The sequence below is a fragment of the Rhynchophorus ferrugineus genome, unplaced genomic scaffold (genome assembly GCF_030347505.1).
Source record: "Rhynchophorus ferrugineus isolate W39M unplaced genomic scaffold, kcgeb_rfMv2 rfM4, whole genome shotgun sequence".
Classification (NCBI taxonomy): domain Eukaryota; kingdom Metazoa; phylum Arthropoda; class Insecta; order Coleoptera; family Curculionidae; genus Rhynchophorus; species Rhynchophorus ferrugineus.
This window is the reverse complement of record NW_027472583.1, coordinates 18,770,583-18,797,274: the sequence shown is the minus strand read 5'-3', so window position 1 is coordinate 18,797,274 and position 26,692 is coordinate 18,770,583. Positions and strand designations below refer to the sequence as shown.

The 26,692-nt window shown below is 31.1% G+C and overlaps 2 protein-coding genes and 2 long non-coding RNA genes across 14 annotated transcripts; 3 read left to right on the top strand and 1 right to left on the bottom strand.

The window, feature by feature from the left end:
- Positions 1-1,050: 1,050 nt before the first annotated feature.
- MsrA (methionine sulfoxide reductase A) lies at positions 1,051-16,165 on the bottom strand. Of its 11 annotated transcripts, none has more exons than XM_076403379.1 (7): positions 12,124-12,235; positions 11,512-11,625; positions 4,464-4,635; positions 4,086-4,148; positions 2,415-2,535; positions 2,219-2,355; positions 1,051-1,600 (listed from the first exon to the last, which is right to left on the bottom strand). In XM_076403379.1, exons 3-7 carry the CDS (start codon positions 4,619-4,621, stop codon positions 1,366-1,368), a joined length of 714 nt encoding a protein of 237 aa, XP_076259494.1. In that variant the 5' UTR covers positions 4,622-4,635; positions 11,512-11,625; positions 12,124-12,235; the 3' UTR covers positions 1,051-1,365. The 11 variants fall into 11 exon arrangements, with proteins under 11 accessions (XP_076259494.1, XP_076259492.1, XP_076259497.1 ...); XM_076403377.1 differs by lacking the exon at positions 12,124-12,235 and adding an exon at positions 11,824-11,957; XM_076403382.1 differs by lacking the exons at positions 11,512-11,625; positions 12,124-12,235 and adding an exon at positions 16,064-16,165.
- On the top strand, positions 11,898-14,231 carry LOC143195887 (uncharacterized). The gene is made up of 2 exons (XR_013005605.1): positions 11,898-12,023; positions 13,997-14,231. It is a non-coding gene; the product is annotated as an uncharacterized LOC143195887 (long non-coding RNA).
- LOC143195888 (uncharacterized) lies at positions 15,714-16,536 on the top strand. Its single transcript, XR_013005606.1, has 3 exons — positions 15,714-15,852; positions 16,302-16,353; positions 16,407-16,536. It is a non-coding gene; the product is annotated as an uncharacterized LOC143195888 (long non-coding RNA).
- Positions 16,537-16,762: 226 nt separating this feature from the next.
- Positions 16,763-26,302, top strand: LOC143195871 (beta-1,3-glucan-binding protein). The gene is made up of 7 exons (XM_076403369.1): positions 16,763-16,918; positions 20,292-20,482; positions 20,540-20,682; positions 22,344-22,510; positions 22,567-22,788; positions 23,937-24,076; positions 25,964-26,302. The coding sequence occupies exons 1-7, from the start codon at positions 16,819-16,821 to the stop codon at positions 26,150-26,152; spliced, it is 1,152 nt and encodes a 383-aa protein (XP_076259484.1). The 5' UTR covers positions 16,763-16,818; the 3' UTR covers positions 26,153-26,302.
- Positions 26,303-26,692: the final 390 nt, after the last annotated feature.

The window sequence follows — 26,692 nt, the reverse complement described above, 5'->3', positions numbered from 1 at the left end:
AGAGATTAAACTAGGGGGATCTCTAATAAATACTGAAATTTGGCAACATTGATTAAACTTTTCTAATTTGTTGTTTCCACAGAAGAATAATATGTCCCATTATTCTGTGTTTATTTCCATCTTTTTATATATTATTATTTATTTTTTTATTTTAAAAATTTTTGGATTTTAGAGAGTATTCTTCTTAAAACCTCCTTTAAACTCTGCTATGAGATTGAGCTATTTGCTCCACTGGTTTTTGAGTAATTTTCTTCAAATATCAAATAATGTTATATGTTTAAGTTGCAGTTACAAACTTAACAATAATATAAATTTGTAAAAAAGCAAACAGTGATACTCTTCACAAAAATATGAAAGAATGCTGTAATGAGTATGTGGTTAATTAATCAACTTGTATGGTTGTTTTTCTTTTGTCAAAAATGTTTTAAATAATAAGGAATTCTAGGTAACTTAAATATGCTATTTTCACAGTAAAATTATTTGTTATATAGGGCAGTTTTATCTTTTTTATATCATTATACAAATCAGCCATATTTTCTCCAAATAAGTCTCTGCATGTCCAACTGTATATATTCCTCATATAACAGGTTGCACAGGCGTCTTCCTTGGATCCAAATAAATTAACTCCCCAATCAGAAATCCATTAAGCTTTGTTTAAAAAAGAAATTGTTCTTGATATATAAGATCTTGATGTGAAGCTGCTTGAGATCAATAATTTAATGCTTCAATAGTATACTGTTTAATAATTATTCATACCTTAACTTAAATAATGCTATTATTTCAATAAACTAATAGAGAATAATGTAAATCCAAAGCATTTTGTTTAACCATTGCTTGTGGACAACCACTAAATATTGAGTTCTTTATCTTTATGCTCAAACTCATCAAGAAATATAGAACATGCAGAAAGGTAGGATCATGGATGTAAATTAATATCTTTAGTAATGATCATAATTATTAAAATTTAAACCACAAAATATAAAGAACTTTCTTCTTTATGTTTTGTGATCGAAACTATAGCAGTTTTTTGCATTTAAAATGAAACAAATCTTGAGGTATAAAATTTATTTCTGAAATAAGATATGTTTTAAGTAACATACCCTAGGGAACAGTCTGGTAAATGTCATTATTTACAATAATGGCAAGTCCTCTGTTAATATTATTGTTGATGTTTTTTGCCCTTGTACCGCCAGTCGTATAATCGGAGTTTGATGAATTAACTTTAGATCTGTTGCGAGATAACTTTTTAAGAATAACATTAATCAGAGGATGGACCTCTGATGAAGGTTATTGGGCTTGGTAGAAAAGCACTTGGAGAAGCATTGTTAATGACAAGATTGTCTTAAATTTTCTTAGTTATTCTTTTTAGCAGTATAGAGTGCCACCCATATTCTCCAACAGTTGTATCTTGACAAAGCTGGCAATCTTTTCGGGTATCGCCAACCGTTTGACGTCTTTCTCGAACTCCTCAACAGTTCCAACACCTGCAATGTAACCATTCAGCTTAGCGGCTACCTCTGACGTTTGCAGAAGTTCAGGTGTCAAATTCAACTCTTCTGCTATCCAGCCATGCTTTTGCAGACGATATTTCTGATGATAACTAAAATCAGCAACAATAGATATTTACATTTTAATATAGTCTTCATAGAATGTCGGTCAAAAGAGTGTGTATTGATATAAGGTCAGCTTTTAATTAACATCTAGCATATTAGTAAAATAATAATATAGGGTTGGAGAAAAAGGAATTTCGAACTCCATAGAACATTCAATAATTCCATTGAACAGAAGAGTCACAAATATTTTAAGAGTAAGAGATAATTGATTTGCTCGTTTTCGTTGGAAAAGTTGATGATTTGTATTGATATAAAACTAAAGCTCAAAAGAAGGTTGAAAGTGGTTATGGAACTATGGTATTACCAGAAAAATTATATAAATGTATCTATAGAGATATATAGGAGCATTTTGTAGAAAATGTATATAAACTTAAATTTTAAATTAAAAAATGAAAATTTTAATAAACCAACCAATGTTAAAATAAAGCTGTGCTAAGTTGTGTACATTTAAGTACAGTTTAAATAAAGGATTTGATGTTATATATAGAGTATACAAAAATTTATAAAAATATTTATAGGAATATATTTGAAGTAACTCAAAATTATAATAAATAGAAAATATTTTCACAGATATATACTAATTTTAGATGTATAATTATACTTACTCTTCTGCAGGATAAAATGGACCAGCTGGAGCAAGTTCAGTAAGTAACTTCTCATTTCTCTTCCCAGCTTCGATTTTGATTTCAATTTCAGCGATTCTTTTTTGATCTTCGTCATGATACAAAATCAACGACATGTACTAAAACGACAGATAGTTCAAATGGTGCTTTGTTAGTACCAAAAACCGAAAGAATTTACCTGTCTCTTAATGACTGTGGTGAGGCCGTACTCATGATTATTCCAGAAAAGCTTCAGAAGATCATGATAGCTGATAATATTAGGGTCATAATCAATCTCGATTACCTCGGTATGATCTCCCCTGAAATAGAATTTCAATGATTAGAAATTAATTTATTTTAAAAGGGTGGGAAATTTGTTTAACAAGCGAATTGAAAAGTCCCCGGCCTGACATATAGATGGCGCTACTAGAATTAAATCCATATGTTTTTTATGGAACCCTCGTTAGCCCTAACCCTCAAAAGATACGTGTTTAAATTTGACAGCTGTCAGATCATCAGTTTGTGAATTATAGCATTTTGAGTGAAGCAACTTTTGTTAATGTGAAAAAAAATGGATAAAAAGAATTTATCGTGTTGATAAATTCTTACTTTTTGAAGGCAAAAAAATACAGTTGAAGCAAAAATTTGGCTTGATGCCGAGTTTCGGGACACTGCCCCAAGAAAATGAACCATCAAGGATTAATATGCTTAGTTTAGACGTGGTAAAATGAGCACCGAAAACGGTGAACGCAATGGACGCCCAAAAGAAGTCGTTACCGACGAAAACATTTAAAAAATCCACAAAATTATTTTGAATGACCGTAAATTGAAATTGAATGAAATAGCAGACAGTCTAAAGATATCAACTAAACGTGAACATCATATTATTCACGAATATTTGGATATGAAAAAGCTCTGTGCAAAATGGGTGCCGCGCGAGCTCACTTTTGACCAAAAATAACGACGAGTTAATGATTCGAAGCAGTGTTTGAATATTATCAAGCGTAATAAATCCGAGTTTTTGTGTCGATATGTCACAATGGATGAAGCATGACTTCATCATTTCACTCCGAAGTCCAATCGACAGTCATCCGAGTGGACTGCACACGATGAACCCGTTCCAAAGCGTGGGAAAACGTAATAGTCGGCTGGCAAGGTTATGGCGTCTGTATTTTGGGATGCGCATAGAATAATTTTTATTGACTACCTTGAAAAAGGAAGGACCCTCAACAGCCACTATTACATAGCGTAATTGGACCGTTTGAAGACCGAAATCGCCGAAAAATGGCCACATTTGAAGTGCTGCTTCACCAAGACAATGCACCGTGTCAAAAGTCAGTGAAAACGATAGAGAAAATCCATAAATTGCGCTTCTAATTGCTTCCTCATCCACCGTATTCTCCAGATCTGGCCCCAGCGACTATTTCCTGTTCTCAGATCTCAAAAGAATGCTTGCTGGGAATACATTTTCGTCGAATGAAAAGGTGATCGTGAAACTGAGACCCATTTTGAAGCAAAGGACAAATCGTACTACAAAAATGGTATCGAAAAGTTGGAGGTTCGCTAATCAGTATCACCCTTGAAAGGAATTATGATGAATAAAACAAACTAATTTTGCCAAAAAAAACGTGTTTTACTATGGTAGGCCGGGGACTTTTCAATTGACTTGTTATGGTGAATGCAGATAAGTTATAAATATGAACATTATGTGGAAACAGGTCTATATCTTATATCCTATCTAGCAAAGTATATTTCTTTTGTCTGAATGAAACTGAAATAACAATAACTGCCACCAGATTAACTCCTAAATAACCTATGGTTACGAGAGATGTTACCAATATAATAATACTATATGTTGAATTCATTCTACCTCGGATTTTCAGTACTAGTACTGGGTTTTGAGTCAGCATCCACACCACCTGATGTCCCCTCACTAAAATTATGAAAGCTTTATCAAAGAAACCAACATAAACAATTTAATCAGAACGGGGAAAATTAAAGGATCTAGTACATTATTACAAGAAAACAAGCGAAACACTAACATTGTTATATATAAGTACAATATATTGATTAAGATATTTTCTACAACATAGAAAGCTGTGATGGTAATGAGCTATATGAAAATTACTAAATTTAATCAGGTTTTATCTAATTTTTTTGTTTGATTTTAAAAAAATTCAGTGTATTAATTGTTCTATACGTGTTATAAATAGTATTTTATTTTGAAAATAATTAAACTTCTACTTACATACTCTTGTAAACTGGATTCGGCGTGGTACCACCAGAATACCCAACCCTTGTTCGTAAAACACCTTTTTGGGCACCAAATAACGCATCATTTGCCCAAAAGCAACCCATTCCAAAAGTGGCTTTCTTAAACGGAAGACCTTTTTCGAGACTAGGCATTTTGATTTTTGTATCTGAAACAATACACAATATAAGCCACACATTCAAATAATATAGACGTACTCATACAAAGGATTCTTTCACAATTATCAGACAAGAAATAAAACCATATAAGACTCACTAGTTTCTTTGCTGATTGTGATAATGGTTCGCTCTTTGAGGTCTTTTATTATATTTATTCTAAATTAATCCTTATGTATATTTGCCACACACAAGTCGCAACAATAGATTAAAATTTATTTAAGGTTCAAATATATATTAACCTTTTTATTAGCTTTCGAAGATCTGTAAATATCATATCTAGTGTGTTATGGATTAGTGAAAATAACACGATGTAGTGTCAGATAAAACCATAACAATGAAAAAATATATAATTCTAGGATTAAACGATAAAGTTAGACACAACATTACACTAATATTTCGAAAATATGTCTATGAATTTAAAATTTAGAGGACTAAATTATTTAATAAATCTACCATTAACAGATCAATTGAAAAGTCCCCGACCTACCATAGTAAAACACATTTTTTTGGCAAAATTAAGTTTTTTTTATTCAACATAATTCCCTTCAAGGGTGATTACAGCGACCCTTCAACTTTTTGATAGCATTTTGCAGTACGATTTGTCCTTTGCTTCAAAATAGGCCTCAGTTTCGGCGATCACCTCTTCATTGGACGAAAATTGCGTCCCAGTCGTCCCAATCTTCTGAGATCTGAGAACAGAAACTAGTCACTGGTGGCCAGATCTGGAGAATACGGTGTATAAGCAATTCGAAGCCCAATTCATGGATTTTTGCCATCGTTTTCACTGACTTGTGACACGGTGCATTGTCTTGGTGAAGCAGCACTTTCTTTTTCTTCAAATGCGGCCGTTTTTTGGTGATTTCGTCCTACAAACTGTCCAATAACACTATGTAATAGTCGCTGTTGATGGTCCTTCCTTGTTCAAGGCAGTCAATGAAAATTATTCCATGTGCATCCCAAAATACAGATGCCATAACCTTGCCAGCCGACTGTTGCGTTCTGCCACGCTTTGAGCAAGTTTATCGTGTGTAGTCCACTCGGATGACTGTCGATTGGACTTCGGAGTGAAATGATGGAGTCATGTTTCATCCATTGTCACATATCGACGAAAAAACTCGAGTTTATTACGCTTGATCATCTTCAAACCCTGTTCCGAATCATCAACTCGTCGTTATTTTTTGGTCAAAAGTGAGCTCGCGCGGCACCCACTGTGCACAGAGCTTTCTCATACCTAAATATTCGTGAATTATATGATGTATACGTTCAGTTGATATCTTTAGAGTGTCTTCTCTTTCATTCACTTTTAATTTACGGTCATTCAAAATCATTTTGTGGATTTTTTAAATGTTTTCGTCGGTAACAACCTCTTTTAGGCGTCCACTACGTTCACCGTCTTCGGTGCTCATTTCACCACGTCTAAACTTAGCATACCAATCCTTGATGGTTTATTTTCATGGGCAGTGTCCGGAAACTCGGCATCAAGCCAAGGTTTTACTTCAACTGTATTTTTGCTCTTCAAAAAGCAATATTTTATCAACACGCGAAATTCCTTTTTATCCATTTTTTTCACAATAACAAAAGTTGCTTCAATCAAAATGATATAATTCACAAACTAATGATCCGACAGCTGTCAAATTAATACACGCATCTTTTGAAGGTTAGAGCTAACTAAAAAACATATGGATTTAATTCTGGTATCGCCATCTATGCGTCAGGCCGGGGACTTTTTATGTTGGATATATCTAATACATTAGGTTTAGAAAAAGAAATATTATTTTTCCAAAAGTTGTATTTCGTGTTATATATTATGCTATATCATTAGAAATATCCATATTTGAAATAATTAAAATATTGATATATCAAAGTAAGAAAATATCGATATTCTCTAACATTTTAACAAGTAATATTTTTAATAAAACTTTAAAAATAAGTACCATTTTAAAAGGTTTATTAAAAATAATTAAAAGGTTTTTAAAACGTTTAATAACTTCAATTATTCTTTGAAAAAATAAATTAAAAATATTGGCTAACAAAATTATCCATATATTGGCCAAATTTAAAAAAAAATGTCAATGTTAAAAAAGTCTTCAGTCTCAAGTGTTCTGTATCCAGTGTATGTGCGGATAAAAAAAAACAAGACGTCATTTTCCTTAGGAGAAATTTTCAGTTCTATTTCAAAAATGCATTGATCAAGCCAAACAGCAATGAGTTGTCCAATGTATTCTCCACCTAAACACAAGAAGGCAAAACAATACGGTTTCTTTAACACGCTGGGTAATAGATTCATTGCTGGAGGAGACTACAATGCAAAACATGTAATGTGGGGTTCTAGATTAATAACACCAAAAGGCAGAGAATAGGTCAAGGCAATGAAGGCACATAATTTACAGCATACCTACAGTTACCAGAAAGATAAGAAATAATTAATGAATGGTTTAATGGAATGTGAAAAGTGAAAAAATGATTAGACTACATGCAAGCACCGAATGAAAAGTTATATTCCATTAAACTTACGGAATACTTGTTGGACTAGCACTAACGTATATTCGAAATGCTGTATAAAATATATATACACATTTATTCTGTTACATCATTTATGAATATCAAGCCCAATATTTATTATCTTTTATTTTTATGCGTGACTTTTAATATTAATGTATTTAAAATTGCCTCAGCCAGTTTATGTAACATCCTTGGTAAAAATTAACTTAAGCAATTCGCAGTTAAAACATGTTTTATTCTCTAGTCGATATTATAAAAAATAAGATGATTTTATGCTTAAGATAATTCATTTCAGCTTCATATCAATCTCTTTTATATAACTAATGAACGGATAGAATACTCTAGGAATAAAATTTCCTGTTAACACAATGTGTCATACCAATGTTATCGACGCATTATAATATACCGCTAATTTTAACAGGTCAATTGAAAAGTTCCCGGCCTGACACATAGATAGCGCTACTAGAATTAAATCCATATGTTTTTAGTTAGCCCTAACCCTCAAAAGATGCTTGTATAAATTTGACAGCTGTTGGATCTTAGTTTGTGAATTATAGCATTTTGAGTGAAGCAACTTTTGTTACTGTGGAAAAAAATTAATTTTACGTGTTGATAAAATATTGCTTTTTGAAGGGCAAAATACAGTTGAAGCAAAAACTTTGCTTGATGCCGAGTTTCCGGACATTGTCCCAGGAAAATCAACCATTGGTATGCTAAATTTATACGTGGTGAAATGTTTACCGAAGAAGGTGAACGCAGTGGACGCCCAAAAGAGGTTGTTACCAAAGAAAACAAAAAAAATCCACAAAATGATTTCAAATGACCGTAAATTGAAACTGAATGAAATAGCAGACACTCTAAAAATATAAACAGAACGTGTACATCATATCATTCACTAATATTTGGGTATGAGAAAGCTATTTTGATCAAAAACAACGACGAATCATCAAGATTCGGAGCAGTGTTTGAAGATGATCAAACGTAATAAACCCGAGCTTTTCCGTCGATATGTGACAGTGGATGAAACATGGCCCCATCATTTCACTTCGAAGTCCAATCGACAGTCCAATCCGAGTGGATTATACACGATGAACCCACTCCAAAGCGTGGGAAAACGCAACAGTCGACTGGCAAGATTATGGCGTCTGTATTTTGGTATGCGCATGGAATAATTTTCATGGAGGATTACCTTGAAAAAAGAAGGACCATCAACAGCGACAATTACATAGCGTTATTGAACCGTTTGAACGACGAAATCGCTGAAAACGGTCGCATTTGAAGAAAAAGAAAGTGCTGCTTTACCAAGACAATGCACCGTGTCAAAAATCCATGAATTGGGCTTCGAACTGCTTCCTCGTCCACCGTATTCTCCAGATCTGGCCCCAAGCGACTATTTCCTATTCTCAGATCTCAATCGAATGCCCGCTGGGAAGAAATTTTCGTTGAATGAAGAGGTGATCCACGAAACTGAGGCCTATTTTGAAGCAAAGGAAAAATCTTACTACAAAAATGGTATCGAAAAGTTGGAGAGTCGCTATAATCAGTGTATCACCCTTGAAGGGAATTATGTTGAATAAAAAAACTAATTTTGCCAGAAAAGTGTGTTTTAAATTAACCTGTTACCTGTTCTTTAACGCACTAGAACCTCCCAAACCGCCAGTCAATTTATTATTAGTTTGTCTTATGATGATCATTCTTAAGAAAATTGACTAGCGCCCTGTAATAATCTTACAACATTTACCATTAGCAAAAAGCCTAAAATCTTGGTACCTAACCGACACTTAACTAGAAATTAACTTTGACAGAATTACATTAGATGATGCTATGCTGCATTATGTAACTATATTTATGTCAAAACCGTCTAACTTTGTTGACAATTTTTTTTCAGGTTTGAAAATATCAAATTACATTTCAATAAAATACCATTTCACTTCAAAATTGCTGCTTAAACTACTGAAACATGATTTGATTATAATAGGCTAGATGACTGATTTTGAAAAACTTACTTTATGACAATTCTATATATTTATTTTACTCGTAATAAAAGTTATTTCTGCAAAACAAATGGTTTTGAAAGAAAACGCTCTGGACAGCTTGCGTGGTATAGGTCAGATATCTAATAATTTGGTGTTATAAATTGGGTTGTGAGGGTTCTTAATGTAACTATATATCTGTAAAAACTCGGAACAAATACTTCCATGGGCTATACTTCGCCAAGTTAATGGTAACTGATCAGAAATGTCTAAACACAGATTTTGTAAAGTACCTGATTGCAGCTGCATGTGCTTAGAACTTTGTAAGGCTATTATTAAAATAAAAAATTACAATTTGTGCGTTTTATTTATCTAAATATTACTGAAATCTGAAAATTACTGATAATCTGAAACAATATCGGATAAAATTTTGCACAGAACGGCTTAATTTAAGAAAATCAAACTTCCATCATCAAATGTATATAATTTAAACCCTTTTTGTGTTGTACTTACTATAAACTATGTAAAATTAACACTTTGGTAACCCTGTTAAATACATTGGTATTTGTATCTTCAAATTATCATAATTATTTTAGTAGGTTTATCATCGATATTATTTTGATTTGTCTTGGCTTAGATTAGTATTCTTTTTAAAATTGTTATTTCCTTTACAGTCATATAATACGGTCACCATCGACGTATCGTTTCTGTGCAAATTTAGATTATTTGCCTTGATACATACCAATTTAATTTTTTCGTTTAAATTTCCTTCTGTTGGTAACATAAAACCGATTTTTTAATTACCATATAATATAACATACATAATCTAAATAAAATAAATAAAATTGATTGAAACACGCTAAAAGTTTTAAGCGTTTAATGCGGAAATGATGATTAGGAAACGTTACGTGACGTCAATGTTTCGTAACCCTTCTGATCGGTGTTCGACTTAATCTGGCGAAATTTTGAATTTCCTGCTTTCGTTTATATTAAAATCTTAGTAATCGCACTTGTAATTTAAAAATAATAATCATTGCCAAGCTACATGTTACAAAATCACTGAAAACTTACATGGAAACTAGTAACTTACTTATCGCTAACTTGACTTATCACAAAATCTTTCTGAATATTATCTAAAATTCGTCTCATTAATATTAATTTAATTTTTATTACTTAAACCATGTAGTAAAATCTTATTATAAAAATAAATAGAAGTTATTAATAATACTTAATAATAAACTATGTCAACTAATTTCAATGTCAACTAGTTTATATCAATGTGGAAAACATATCCAGAGATTAACGTGCTATTTGGTAAGATTGTTTTAATATTCAATATTTTCGATGATGGCTTTTAAGTAGGCAAAGTATTTTAAGGTCAGGTAGTTCTTAAGTTGCTGGCATCGAATTGTATAATATTATAGGTTATTAAGATTTAATATATATAATATAATATATAACATTTCCCAAATATTTTTTATTTTAAATTCGTATATTCGTATTCTTTATTTTCGTGACTGTAATTGTAGTTGGCCATAAAAAGTATAGAATTCAGCAAAGAACAGTCGTCACAGTTAGATAAAAAGTAAAAAAAAACTAATCTTTAAAATATAATAACAATAATATTAAATTCTATTTATACTTATTTTATAGTTTTTGTTTAATATTTTTTATATAAAATTTAATTATTGTTCAGGTTTTTTTGCCTTTATAATTATTTAGTTTATTACTTTAAAATACAACTTTAAAAGTGTAAAACCACAAATTAGAATAAACTTTTGGATGACTAATACCAAAAGCGGAAGTACAGAATTTCAATTAAAGAATGATTAAATTTTATGGTACATTATGTGTAATTTTTTAAATTAAGTCAAATTATTATTAAATTATTGAACCAATCACATTTGTATACTAACATATATATAGAACATTACGTCAAAATCTATAAAATGATATCTTATCAATCACCAAATAAAATAAATATTTTATGGCTCTATGTTTTATCAGGTAAAGCAGGTTTCATAAGGTGCATATAATCGAGATATATTCATATAGTAAAATATATCATATATTAATTATAATGGTGATTTTTTATGATATATAAATCTAGTTTTAACTCCGTCCAAATCATAATTAGTCATTGAACATTCAAGTAGTTTATACATACTTGTAAAAACAAAATAAAACATAATTAACGGTCACCTATATAAATCATAATGTAAATAAACAAACAAAAATATATATCGACATAAAAAAAAGAGTTAAATCGTCTGAAAAATATCATTTTTTCAACAGGAACTGGCAACACTGGTAGCGTCTAACCTATATCTTGTAAACTGTAATTTCAGTTTGTTATGATACAGTGGTTTTATTCAGTTAAATTTAAATTACCTGGGTTATTTTTCCATATTGTCCATTGTCCTATCCATGGTATATCCACGGTAACGTCAGTACAAAATAATGAATTATCGTGTTTAAGGTAAAGTCCGAGCAAAATACTGCCCACTAAAATTAATGTAGTGAATAATTTAGCATATACTGACATGTTTTCGTAATAAATAAAAGCACTATTATCACAGTTAAAGTAGTGGTTAAATCAAACCGACCCGTTTACCGATTTAATTGATAAATAAACTTCGTGAAAGGCATCTGAATACTGCCTGTGTCTCATCGAAATTTCTTTTTTATGCGTCTAGGGTATACCTGTTACTATGCACCACGTATCTCTCAAACTTTCCCGTTATATCGCTAAGTTTTCAGAGAAATAACATGACAACATGCACGTAGAGGGACGCTGTTATGAACTGGCGGAGTTGCTGTCAAATTTTGATTAAATTACAGTAAATTGTCATTCAACATCCGACATGTGAGTGAGTAGGTTGATTATGAACAATATTGTAAATGTACGTACATGTTAATATTTCGGTAACTGAATGTATTAAAATTATTAAGGAATTATAATTAATATAAACTATAATGAGGCCTAATTAAAAATAAACTTACCAAGAGGTTTTCACTGTCTGATTAAAAACTGATTTAACAGCAATTAATATTCTATTTATTTTTAATACAAATTTAGAAGGTAACTAGAAAAATATCAAGGTTACTAATTGATATGCATAGTTGAGTCTCGCCAAAACTGGAATAATAAAAAATGCAAAATTGCTAGAGAAAAAATACAAGATGAATTAAATATATTGTTATTGACCACATGCCGCTTAAAAACATTTTTTTTTTCAAAATTATTTATTATGTTACACTTTTTAATTAAGGTAAATATCGTATTTTTAATATAAAAATGAATAATGAATCTAATGAGATTTGAATTAATTATTTTTAAAACATTTTCATAAAACTGAAAGTGTTTTGTGCATAGATAATGACCTTATTGGCCAAAACAGTAATTTGTTTGTCATAATATCGTGTACATTATATTATAAAACTATAAACTCTTCAGACGGGACGAGCACGTTCATCCTATTGTCGTTTCTTCGAGAGGGAGCTGTTGCGTATCGAACTATTTTAAGATTTCTCCCCGTTGCTCAAGTGAATTTTTGGTGGAGAGGTAGGGTTGGAGTTAAGGAATATCGATATTATTAAAAATAAGCATCGACATTTTTTTCTTCGCAGGTAAAAAATTAAAAAACTCTTATTGAAAAATCCTAGATTTTCATATCGAAATTATTAGTAAATTCGATACTCTCGCTTATCTCTACGCTCTAATTTTAACTATTGATACTTCTATGAAATAAAATATCCAGATATATCGGCTCAAAATATCGATATTTTTCCTATATATTGTATATATATTCGATAGGTAAGGGAATCATCAAGTGAATTTTGCATGATTTGGTATCGACATTTTTGGCTGACATCCCTAAGCGAGACGTTTAAAAATTGTCATCGAAGAGATGTCATCGAAAACGACTTTCGATTGTTTAGCAATTGATTACTTTTTACTATCGAGTGTTTTAGTCGAGTACTTTCAGTCGCTATTATAGAAAAATCGCTATTTTCGGTCCGACTAGTTTCATTCAACTAATTTTTAACTCAGTTTTAACGTTGCGGCTTTATCGTCCTATCCGCGATCTTGAAAATAATTTGTCGAATTTATTCTTACATATATTTATGTGTAGTATATATGGTTTTATGTTTTGTTGGCGGTATGATTGTAAATAACAATATATTGTATATTAATATAGCAGCATTTTGGAACTCTATTTTTCAAGATTATTTATTAGAGTATTAAGATAAAGGGAACAACATTTTGATTAATAAATAGTAAAATAATTTTGACTGCATTTATGTTATCTTGTCTTATTTTTCAATTTTCTTAAATTAAATGGAAATCTCTTAATATTTGTTCAAGCCTTTTGGATGTTAGAACTTCTTTGATTGTTTGAATGAATAATAATCTTAAAATATTTTTGATTTCCTTAGCTATAAGGATCTCTTTTATTTTTTTATTTCTATGATTGGTAAGTTTAAAGGATGTTTACAAATGACGTCCAAAACAAAATACAATCTATATTCATGTTTCCTACCGTCTTGATTAAATGAAGCGATTTTTTCATATTTCAATCTAGATTTTATAATCACATTTTAGCATGTGTCCAGCTAAGTGGGCGGGTATCAGCTGGTAACAATATATGAAGAATTTAATATGTCAAAATTACGATTCTCCCAACATCTATCAGTACGTGCTTATCCTAAATATTTTGTTTTTGTCATTGTAGATAATAACGGCTTAAAAGTATTCTTAATGCTATTGCATGCCATTACGGTATTCGACGTCTACATTGACTTCATTCATCCAAGAAATGATCCTATATTGGGAGGAACACGCATTTTGATACAAAAGTTTTATAATTTACAGATACTGCTTTATCACATAACTTGCCATGATGATTTGACATTAGAGATGCGTGATGCTAAAAATTCGATTTGTGTTGGTGCTAGTCGGCACTGTTGTCGTATGTCAATGTAAATATAATAAAACAAATCTAACGAACAAACTACTGGGGTTGTTTAATTAACTGAAGTTTAAGTCCTTCAATAAATATGTAATACATGTACCATAATGTTAAAATAAATTTTATTTTATAACGTTATTTTTGTTTCATTATTTTATTTAAACTTAAAACTTAAGTTACATTTTGATGACGTGCATTGTCTCTTTTATTGGAAGGACTTTACTACTCTGTGATGGTGATTTAGCAGCATGACAACCATAGACTGCCAACTGCTGAAGCGATTTATTATATATAATTTATGATTAAGTGTAAATTGTTAAATTAATTATTATTAAGTAGCGTAAATTTAATTTAAATTACACACACACTATTTTATTAGATGTTGTTCTTTTATAAACCATCTCCTTTGTAATTAGAGTTTGAGATATTTTCAATTCCTGTAATAACATTATTATTTTGACAGCTGATAGTTTTTAACAGTTCTTTGTACAGTTATTGTATGGATTTTATTGGATCATTTCTATAAAGCGATTTTTTATTTCTATGGTTTGTTTCAGTTTACATTCTTAACTTTGAGAAATCATTTTTCTTTGAAGAAACATCACAAGTTAGCTAGATTAAGGATGTGTTTGTGACTTGTTTAAACCTGGTACTTATACAATTATTTATATAGAACATTTTTTTTATGTATTTATGTATGTATATATGTATATAGATGGAATTTTTTTGAGTCTACGCATGGAGTCAACAAGAGCAAAAAAAATGCATTAATATAAAATAAAATAATACAAATTCGTAGACCAATAAGTTGAGACTGATTTTATAGACAAGATAGTATCTCATGATTGTTTTATTATATTGTTAGTAGATCTTTATCGTTAAAAGCTGTGTCTTTAATTCCTCGATTTTACCATAGTAAAAGCAAATCAGTAATTTTGATATATATCATACACTTTAATTATTTCTTTTTGGTATGTTTTTCAGTTCTGACGTATATCAAACAATTTAACCGCTGTAATTATCCGTTTCACAATTTTTACAATAACAATTTAAAAATAATTATAATTTTCCTCAATACATTTTTGTGTCGCACAAGTAAATAAAATATTATAAATAGATAGATAAAGGCGCTCTAGACCTATTTGCCAGAGTAGAAATGTTGTGTTCTCAATTAGGTTGCAACTTTTTTTATATTTACATTTAATTATTTTTTATTCACATATTCATAGTTTTTATTTTTACGGTAGTCGACAGTGACCGTTATCAACAGTTACTTTACGAATATATTTATGATAATAACTCCACTGTTCTTATTTTTTTGTAATGTTATTTGGTAATATAATATACTATTATTATTTTAAGATAAATATACAATTATTTTAGCATAATATATGTTATACTGTAGTGTAGAATGCATAATGGTATATTAATCTATGTACCGTTCACAGTGAGAATATTATTGAATAAAACATATACATAAAAATTATAAGCAATTACTAAAAATTAAAAAAAAATTGGGATTACGCTAAAACCTAACATGTATTCTCTCTGAAATTGTCTAAATTCAATGTTTACGTTTTTATACGTTAAAAAGTATTATAAAAAATATAAGAATATCTAATTCTTTAATCAAACTTACTTAAATTACTGTTATTTCTGTCAGAATAAACCTGTATGACCTATCGTGCACCTTTCGTTGAACCTCTTCAACCACAGTGTACTTCTGACGCTTCAACTTTCGCAGACACGAGTCTTCAAGGTAACTGAACTTGATATTATGGTCTGCCCTGAATACCTAGATTATTGTTACGTATGTATAAATACATTTGCAAACTCATTGTGTATCTTAAGGATAATTTCTTATCAATGATTACATAATACTTCTAATATGGTTCTAGTAGAGTAAATACAAATTATAATGAGGTACGGTTAAAATTACAGCAATCATTATACATAAATTTACTGCCTACCTTTGGAAAATCGAGAGTATTATTTTCAGAATTCACTTTCAAATTTTATTTTGGTCTACAACGTGTGCGACAATCATAAAAGTAGTCATAAAATATCTCGAAAATTGACCAAAGTCTACCTAGCCTCTTTGTATAATCATCTAAAATTATATTTTACAGATATATAGTATATTATTTTTTCATAAAATACTAAAATATATGTTTGTATCCAATAATTTATAAAAGTTCTAATTTTTAGTATATGCAACCAGAAAATAGCAGAGGACATCTTTAAATGCATTTCATGTTAGGTAACCACGAATACATATATGCTTCATAGTATATTACAATTATTAATCGACAGGTTTTGCAGTCATGGTAGCAATTTGAAAACCGCGTAGAATGACTTTACATGTCCGTGATTGTTTATAGAATTATATACATCAATAACACATAATTTTTCACTTAAGATAAACCTCGGTTGGTAAAAAACCTATACAAAATACATATATATAATTACTACGGACTTTTTTATTATTTTTATAATTTAAGTGTTTAAAAATGTAAAATATTAACAGACATTCAAAACACTTAATAATATTATAAAAGTGTATTCTTTGTATAAACAATGCTTAAACCAGAAATGAAGAAAAATAGAGTACTGAATATATTACAAGATTCTACGAATTAGCGATGTGATATTTTCCTGTCGAACAGTTTTATTATTCAAGTCCAACCTCAGTACTTCTTTATTTATCAACTCAAATAGAGACAAGATGCTAAATTCGTTTATTATATTACTTATTTCTTATTTACTGGCGTCAACAAGTTCCCAAAAAGCTTCTCGTCCTAATGAATTAAATATATCTATGACAGGTGAGCATTATAGACTATGTTATGTGTCGAAAAAATATCAATACACCTATGTTTTGGCCGATATATCCATAATTTTAATAATTTACTAATTTTAAAAGTGTTCAGGGGTGTTTTGGTATTTAATTTTAGAAATTTATATTTTCTGGTACTTAATTTTAGATGCTTAAAAAATATCGATATTTTCTTGGGTCGGTATATTAATTTTTTTTCTCATATTTTTTGAAAATGTTCTGTTATAAAAAATATATATTTAGAAAGAAATATCGATATTTCTTATTCTCTGATATATATAAAGTAGCGGATATTTTATTTATCGAAATTTTATTAAATATCGATATATCAAAATATCTATAATTTTCTCCACGTCCGACATTACTAATGTATATTATATACAGACTTAATCGTTGTTGCAAAATTATCAATATTATTGTACATTTTTAATGATAAAATGCAGTTAATTTACAGCCTTGAAGATCTACAAACAAAATTAAATTGTTATAAACTAATTTTCAATCAATGGCATAACTATAACTTGTAGTTATTTCTATTGAATATGTTGTATATTATATTTTATTACAAAGAAAATGACAAATCCTTAGTATTCATTCTTTATTAATTAGTTCCAATTATATATACTAACTAATTCTCAGAAAGAGTATATAGGAATTTACGCTTATAATGTTTACTACAAGAAAATGATAATTATTCAGTTTTCTTTTACTGTAAACAGGCGGAAATACCAGTAATTGGTTTTTTAATTATTCCTTTGCAAAAAACAACTACAATTGTTAGGCGTTTTAAAGTATTGTTATTTTCATACGTAAAGTAAAAATGCGACAAGGAAGAAGTATGGTTAAAGTTTATATGGAGAAGTACTGAAAATTAATTTGGTTATATATAATATGCCTTATAAATAACGTAAATATTTACCGTGGCGTCTTCGCCATTTTCCTGAAATACTTAGGTTTGATAGCATTAGTCAGATATAGCCGTCGATTGTCTTTTTGATTGATTTTTTAAGATTTTGTAAAGTGTATGTGAAACTCCCTGTGTCTCTCGGGATCATTTAATAAATAGAGATATTCAATTAAGATGCTACAGTCATTACAGTGCATAGTTGAAAAACAAACCCAGAGACGCAGATTATGATGGTGTGAACATGTTGACTGAAAGTTGAATAAATTCCTTCTATTTATTTCGTGAAGAATATTCAACACGAATATAGAAGTCTCGCGGCTCCAATAGTCGGATAGTCAATTAAAATAGAAGAAGATACTCCCCTGAGTGCCAGCTATGGATTGAAAAACAAGACAAAACAACATTGATGATTATTTTTAAGGTTGGAGGTAGTAACGTTAATGACAGTGGTAAACAATTTGTTGCAGCGACAGAATAAATAGTCCCTAATTACGAGTATAAATACGCATAAGAAAGTCTTTCCTCCTGCCGTTATAGAGGGCGCGGGTGTACTTCTCACAGGGAGTAAATGATTAACTTTCTTCCCTGTTATTAGGGACGAAAGTACGTACTTTCGGAAAGTATTTTTTTTCATGCAGTTAATGAAATTGGAAGTCACCCGGTACAAATGTTGTCTTTCAGGTTTATGCTTAGTCTGATTTAAGTCATCAAGTTTCTACTTTAAGGGGCTTTTAGATATTTAATAAATATTGCGTCAATAAACGTTGTATTCGAATGGGTCCCTTCACGTGATTTGATTAACAACAAACAAATTATTCATTACGACTTATCACATGACTATAATATCTGTGAAACGCAGTCAACTTTATATGTTTAGAATTTGTTTTATTTTGCTTTTAAGAAAAAAGACAAGTGACTTTGGATAGGTTTTAAAGATAACTGTATATTCGTACGAAAATAAAATGATCTATTTCTTACAAAGAAGTTGTCATAGACCTAATATTACAAGCCAAAAACTCTTCTATAAATCTCGCTTCATCATCACTCCGCAACTGCCCTATTCTCCTAACTTAGCTCAGTCAAAGCTCTAAATATTTCGTGTTATTGAAGAGATCTGAAAGGTCGAAATAAATTTTTAATAATAAATTACTTACTATTATTTGACCGCTATAAACATATTCATTACACATTGGTATCAAACGAAATAAAAGCCTATATACCTATATCACTGCTGCCAGTAATACCTAAGGTTGTTAAAAAGCTTGTGTTATACCATAAATGGAGAATATTACGATGGCTATATTTGCTGATGATACTGCGATTATAGCTGTCGGAGACAACAGGGAAGAAGCCTCACGAAAATTAAATATCTCGGAATAAATCTTGGCTGGAGGGAACATATAAAGAAGAAAAGAAAAGAACTGAAATTGAAATATAGGAAAATGTACTGGCTAATTGGAAGAAAATCGCAATTATCAGTACACAATAAAATGCTATTATATAAGCAAATACTGAAACTTATATGGACATACGGAGTTTAATTATGAGGATGTCCAGCAAAGAGTAACATAAATAAAATACACATTTTTCAAAACAAAGTCCTAAAAGTTATTGTGGGCATAACCAAATACTATAGGATTGATTACCTACATTGAGACCTTCAAATACTCATTATCAGTCAAGAAATCAAGAGAAATGTAAGGGGGCATGAGGAAAGACTCCATTCTCATGAGAATATTGAAGTATTGCAGCTTTTGGATACCACCATAAGGCCATGGGTCCTCCTAGTTATATACCTAGATTTAAGTTATCACAAAGGCAAATTGTAGGTTAGACGGAAGTAGAGACGTAGGAGATGACTAGTAAAAGTTGGACACATCAGAGTGTGTTTATATTGAGCAAATTCTTGAACCTTTACTCTTATGAGAGCTTCAAATATGGATTTTATTACCGGGGATGAAGGAATTTCGGCTTTTTGTAATAAGTAATAAACTATATGGAAGTTATTATAGTCAGCGCGTTTGAAGGTAACAATCTATAGAATATTCTAGATATAAAAGTATAGTCGTTTTCGGGTTCGTTTGCTTTTTTATTCCGAAGTAGCAAAAATGCAACACAGGTTGATCGAAAACTGTATGGTATTTACATGGTGATGAGTACTCAAGTGAACGTCAGTATCAGAGTAGATATATTTGTATTGATAAATATTAATATTAGTTTAGTATTACAATATCGTTATATTTGCTAATAACACACAAACGTTATTACACAAACGTTATATTTGCTAATAAGAACTGCGATAAGATTATATTTTTGTACGGAATTAGGTTTAAATTCTACCACTCTAAGTCCCCAACCACAAACCACCGCCGATTCCAATGTATGCAACGTTATTGTAACATGTTATATTTGCTAATAAGAACTGCGATAAGACTCTATTTTTGTACTGAAATAGGTTTAAATTCCACCACTCCAAGTCCCCAACCACAAACCACCGCTGATTCCAATGTATGCAACCCAACTAACACAACTGTCAACGGAAAAGCAGCCTGCAAGGGTCATTTGATTTTCGACAGCCGTTTTGATCAGTTTAGGTCCCAAAATGACACGTACTGGACTATTCAACGAAGGTTTGCTGGAGCTCCGGTAAATTGAGAGAGATCTGAATTGAATGCAAACGATTAACTCTGATTTATTTTCTAGGATTACGAGTTTGTTGTATACGATGGTAGCTCTAAAACATTATCCATAAAAGATGGACACTTAATTATAACACCTACTTTGTTAGAGGACATATATGGGGACGGCTATGTAACTAATTCAGATGGTTTGGATTTAGGAAAAAGGTAAAACTTGTAAAATGTAGTTAACATTTTTGATATAATATTATGGTTACTATCAATTATTTAGTTAATTTTAATTACAACTATAGCTCCATTAATTTTAAAAGATTAACAGATGGTGTTACTGTATTAAATCATATCGGGCATATTTGTAACTTACTTCATGTTGAAGCCTCACTTTTCAGTAACAGGTCAGTTGACAAGTCCCCGGCCTGACTCATAGATGGCGCTACTAGAATTAAATCAATATGTCTTTTAGTTAAATCAAAAACCCCCAAAACTCAAAAGATGCGTGTCTAAATTTGACATCTGTCGGATCACTAGTTTGTGAATTATAGCATTTTGAGTGGAACAACTTTTGTTATTGTGAAAAAAACGAATAAAAAGGAATTTCGCGTGTCGATGAAATATTGCTTTTTGGAGGGAAAAAAATACAATTGAACCAAAAACTTGGCCTGATGCCGAGTTTCCGGACACTGCCCAAGGAAAATCAACCATCAAGGATTGGTTTGCTGAGTTCAGACGTGGTGAAATGAGTAGCGAAGACGATGAACGCAGTGGACGCCCAAAAGAGGTTGTTACCGACGAAAACATTAAAAAAAAACCACAAAATGATTTTGAATGACCGTAAATTGAAATTGAATGAAATAGCAGACACTCTAAAGATATCAACTAAACGTGTACATCATATAATTCACGAATATTTTGGTATGAAAAAGCTCTGTGCAAAGTGGGTGCCGCGTGAGCTCACTTTTGACCTAAAACAACGACGAGTTGATGATTCGGAGCAGTGTTTGAAGATGATCAAACGTAATAAACCCGAGTTTTTGCGTCGATATGTGACAACCGAATGGACTGCATACGATGAACCCGCTCCAAAACGTGGGAAAATGCTACAGTCGGCTGGCAAGGTTTTGGCGTTTGCATTTTGGGGTGGGTATGGAATAATTTTCATTCATTACCTTGAAAAAGGAAGGACCATCAACACCGACTATCACATAGCGTTATTGGACCGTTTGAAGGACGAAATCGCCGAAAAACAGCCGCATTTGAAGAAAAAGAAAGTGCTGCTTCAGTAAGATAATGCACCATGTCACAAGACAGTGAAAACAATGGAAACAATCCATGAATTGGGCTTCGAATTGCTTCCTCATCCACCGTATTCCCCAGATCTGGACCACAGCGACTATTTCCTGTTCTCAAATCTCTCAAGAATGCTCGCTGGGAAGACCTTTTCGACGGATGAAGAAGCGATCGCCGAAACTGAGGTCTATTTTAAAGCAAAGGGCGAATCGTACTACAAAAATGGTATCGAAAAATTGGAGGGTCGCTATAATCAGTGTATCCTTGAAGGGAATTAGGTTGAATAAAAAAATAATAATTTGGCTAAAAAAATTAGTTTTACTGCGGTAAGCCGAGGACTTTTCAAGTGATCTGTTATTTCTCAGCGGTAATTTTAAAATCTTCGGAATCTTTGTTATTGAGAACACGCTTGCCAGTGGTCCTAAAACTAAGGTGATTATATTGATTTGCTTTTTAAATTGACCCAAAATAATTTGTTTGTTTATGTTCTGGACTTAAACAATCTTCACAGTTATCCAATTGTTCGATATTATGTTACGTTGTTTGTGGTAAATAATTTTGCAACCATTTTATCTGAACAGTTGTACTGGTGTCCCTGCTTCGATCGATTGCCAGCAGCAACCCCTAGGATGGTTTATCCTTCCACCTGTTGTGTCGTCCCAGTTGACTACCAAAGGAAAATTCTCGTTTAAGTACGGAAGAATTGAAGTAAAGGCGAAACTACCAAAAGGAGATTGGTTATACCCTGGTAACAAATCCTAAATATACTGCTAGGATTTGTAAAGTCATCCTTGTTCATTTCAGAACTCTACCTGAACTCTGAAAGTGAAATCTACGGACCTAATTATGAATCTGGTCAAATTAGGATAGCATTTTCAGCAGGAAACAATATGTTCAACCGAAGATTGGAAGGTGGGGCAATTTTAGGTGGGAAAACAGCAGCTAGGAATTATGCTACCAAAATATGGGATGGAAAATCGCCCTGGGCTGATGAATTTCACATCTATACTGCTTTATGGGAGCCAGGTATGAACAAGTGACAATTAGCTTTCATTAATTAAGTTGGATTTCCAGTCCACTGAGAAAAATATTCTAATCTAACATATATAATATTACTAATGACGCGTTGATTAATTAATAGCATTATATTGGTTTATTCTTTTTTATTTCTTTAATATTTAACTTAATATTTTTAACTTAGATGGAGGGTTCAAGTTCCACAAAATTTTAAAAGTGTTGAGAGTTGAAAGTCTAAAGTCCAAAAGTCCAACATTTTAAATATTAGGAAGAGTAGAATATTGGAAAAAGAGCAACACAACATTGAAAATGTTGCCACATATTTGACAAAAGGGTTAATATGAGCCATCAATTTTTTAAAATGATATTTGATATGACTTGAATAAGTTAATATTATTTATTTCATGGAATGTTTTTCTTCTGTGTTTTTCATAACAGGTCAATTGAAAAGTCCACAGCCTACCATAGTAAAACATTTTTTTTTGGCAAAATTGTTTTTTTTTATGCAACATAATTCCCTTCAAGGGTGATACACTGATTATAGCGATCCTCCAGCTTTTCGATACCATTTTTGTTGTACGATTTCTCCTTTGCTTCAAAATAGGCCTCAGTTTCGTCGACCACCTTTTCATTCGACGAACATTTTTTCCCAGCGAGCATTCTTTTGAGATATGAGAATAGGAAATAGTCCTGGGGGCCAGATCTGGAGAATACGGTGGATGAGGAAGCAATTCAAAGTCCAATTCATGGATTTTTGTCATCATTTTCACTAACTTGTGACACGGTGCATTGTCTTGGTGAAACAGCACTTCCTTTTTCTTCAAATGCGGCCGTTCTTCGCCGATGTCTATTTCTACTATCTATATTATTTCTTTTGTTGTTGGAATATCAGCAGCGTAGAGCAGATACAGGAGTAGTGCCAAGACACTACCCTGGGAAACTATTAAGAATGCCCCTTCATGCAAGACTATAAATTTTCTTTCGAAAAGATATGATTCCAGTGATCGACAATAATTCCGGCGTAGCAATTTGCTCATTTTGTAAATTAATGCCATACCCGATTACACCAACAAATGTCCTGCTGGTTATAATTTATATCTACTCAATAGATATTATGTACTTTTTCATAATCTTAATTGAATTTGAATATTTTTCAGAACAAATAACTTTAAGTGCTGATGGCACGGTGTACGCAAACATATATCCACCAGAAGGAGGATTTTCAAGTCTTGCAAGTTACTTGCAGATAGATCATGCTAAACGATGGAAGAATAATTTTTCCCCATTTGATGAGGAGGTAAGTTATGTGTTATGTTTTTTTCAAGTTGCTTCAATATCTTTTAAGTATCAAATCTCAAATCAAGCCTCTTCAACCTTGTGTTTAATTTATAAGGGTGAATTGGTAGTTTTAGTTATAAGTTAAGAACTGTTAGTTTTGGGCCTAGTGTACTTTGTGACGTTTATGTAGAGTAAATGTGGAGTAGATGCTAACCTTTTTGAAATAAGTGATTAATATTCAAGAGTCGGCTTGGTTGGCGCAGTGATAAAGGTGACAGGACGGTCTTTCTACTGTTGCGATACTCGCGGTTTCGAATCCTGTGGGACATGGTCATAAATTTATGTTTGTGATTGTTATTAGGCGAGAGTGCAAAATACGAAAAGGAAAATGATCCCAGTCTCGCCAGTAATCAGGCTGGGTAAGACCGGATGTCTTCTGGGATGATTTCTAAGTTGGTCAGTTGCTAGTTAGTAGGTTTAAAATATTTAAAAAAACATACAAAAGACTAACATTTAATAACCCTGTACTTTAGTTTTGGGTTGTATACTTATTAAGGAAGAAAATAATTGGGATAATTTAATATTATTTATTTATTAACAAAATAACAAAGTCCTATGTACGATGATAACCTACTGTTGAGGGAACCCACTTCTCGTGGTATAGTTGCACTGAGGAAAAAATATGAATTTTATTTTAATTTCTTAGTTTTGGTTTCGATGGTCCATTCATATTTGCTACTTCCTTACTTTAGATCCACTTTTATTAACATAAATTGTTACAAATTCTTATTCAGATCCCTATTCGTTTTTATTTATTTTACGTATTGTATTATTTTTATCGCTATATAATAATATTTTTTATAAGTTATCTAATTTAAAATACAAAATTATTTTTTTTATTTTTAGGAAATGTCTTAACTTCAATTAACGTCAGCTAGATGCCACAATCGTCTTTGGTACTAATTTCAAATACTTATTATCTTAAAAATAATCACAATCTCCTTCCAGCCACTTCTTCCTTATTTCTTTTTTTTTTTTCGTTTTTTCTTTCTGGCTATATTAATTTTAATTTTTAATAGTCATTTTTTTCAGTGCGCAATTTTAAACGTTAACATTGACATACAATAGTCCCGTACATTGTGCAGGTTTCTCATTCTGGGATGAATACGACTCATTTAAACGAGTTTTAGCTCTTTGATTGAAATCTTCACCTATTTGTTTTGTATTCTGTGTTGTTGTGTATAGATGCCAATATGGGCATCACCAAAACTGGACTCAAATCTATCTCTTATCGTGGTGACAGACGGGCCACCGAAAACTAACTAAATACATCCACTAAATAAATCATTTTAGAAATACAATCATATAATTGCCTTTATTTGATACATATATAGTTAAAAAATACAAAAATATAGGATATAGATAGAAAATATTCTTTATAATAAAAAGTTCCGACCGCATAAAGAGTCTCATAAACCTAAATCCTAGAGTGTTGGAGTGTTGTCCCGTAAAAGGGTTAAAATGGCAACAACTCGTGATAACTTGGTTCCAGCGAAGTGTCCAGCGTTGACTGGAGGTAAGCAGAAGAGTACAGAAGTTAAAGGACGTTAAGAAAAAACACCTATATTCCATATTTACCTTAATACGCACAACAGTTCATAAGCCTTTTCTTCTGGAGTGAATTTAATTGGCCGAAGTTGTGAAAGAAACTGCGTGATCGTGCAAGAACGTATCTGTTTTATTGTCTTTTTTATATTACCTTATAGTTTTCCAAATTTTGAACGGAATTGTAGCTGATAAAATATTATTATTGTTATTTACTTCCTAATCAAACTGCTGTCAAAGGATATAATTTTTTTTTCATCACATTTACATGAGTTTTATTTTCTGTTCTATTTTAATTTAGATGTATATTTTACTGGGCGTTGGAGCAGGAGGTCACAATTTTGAAGATCGTCCAGATGGTACTAAGCCTTGGAAAAATAATGAAGTTGTTAGTCAAAAAAAGTTTTACAAAGCAAAATCATCCTGGTATCCGACCTGGGGTCCAAACTCCAAACTGGATATTGAGTATGTGAGGGTTTGGGCCTTGTAATTGCTTACATTTTATTTCAGCAACTAATGATGGAATATTGTTGAAGATTGTAACATATTCAATAAGTTTATAATTTTAATGTTATAATATCTATGCATTTATTTACATTTATACGATAGTGGTCATAATAAAACCTTCGAGTTTTACAAATTATTTTTATAAGCTTTGCCTAAATTCCTTACAACATAATAATCATGTAACATAATTACAGTTAGATAAATAATAAGTTTTAGTAACATATTTTTTTCTAAAATAACGTTTGTTCTGTCCAAAAACTAAAAATTGTCGAAAGTTAATAATCCATTATTTAGTTATAAACCTTTTTTTGAACTTGGAAGTATTGATTTAATTAATTGCATAATAATTATAGGGGACTCGCAAGGAAGGACTTTGCCCAGTTCAAATCAATATTCTAAACCGATTTACTACACCATTTATATCTATATAATGTATAAATTATGTTTTTTACTGAGTTAATATATACTATGTATAAGAAATTATGTTTTGACTAGTGCTGGGAACAATCGACTGAAATCCACT

Excerpts from the sequence above, each read along its gene's own strand:
- MsrA (XM_076403374.1), bottom strand. The coding sequence starts at position 11,665 with ATGTCAGTATATGCTAAATTATTCACTACATTAATTTTAGTGGGCAGT. Across the intron at positions 4,636-11,511 it reads AATATGGAAAAATAACCCAG|ATACAAAAATCAAAATGCCT; the intron begins GTAATTTAAATT and ends GTATTGTTTCAG. Across the intron at positions 2,356-2,414 it reads CCACAGTCATTAAGAGACAG|TACATGTCGTTGATTTTGTA; the intron begins GTAAATTCTTTC and ends CTGTCGTTTTAG.
- LOC143195871 (XM_076403369.1), top strand. The coding sequence starts at position 16,819 with ATGCTAAATTCGTTTATTATATTACTTATTTCTTATTTACTGGCGTCA. Across the intron at positions 20,483-20,539 it reads GAAGGTTTGCTGGAGCTCCG|GATTACGAGTTTGTTGTATA; the intron begins GTAAATTGAGAG and ends TTTATTTTCTAG. Across the intron at positions 22,511-22,566 it reads AGGAGATTGGTTATACCCTG|AACTCTACCTGAACTCTGAA; the intron begins GTAACAAATCCT and ends TGTTCATTTCAG.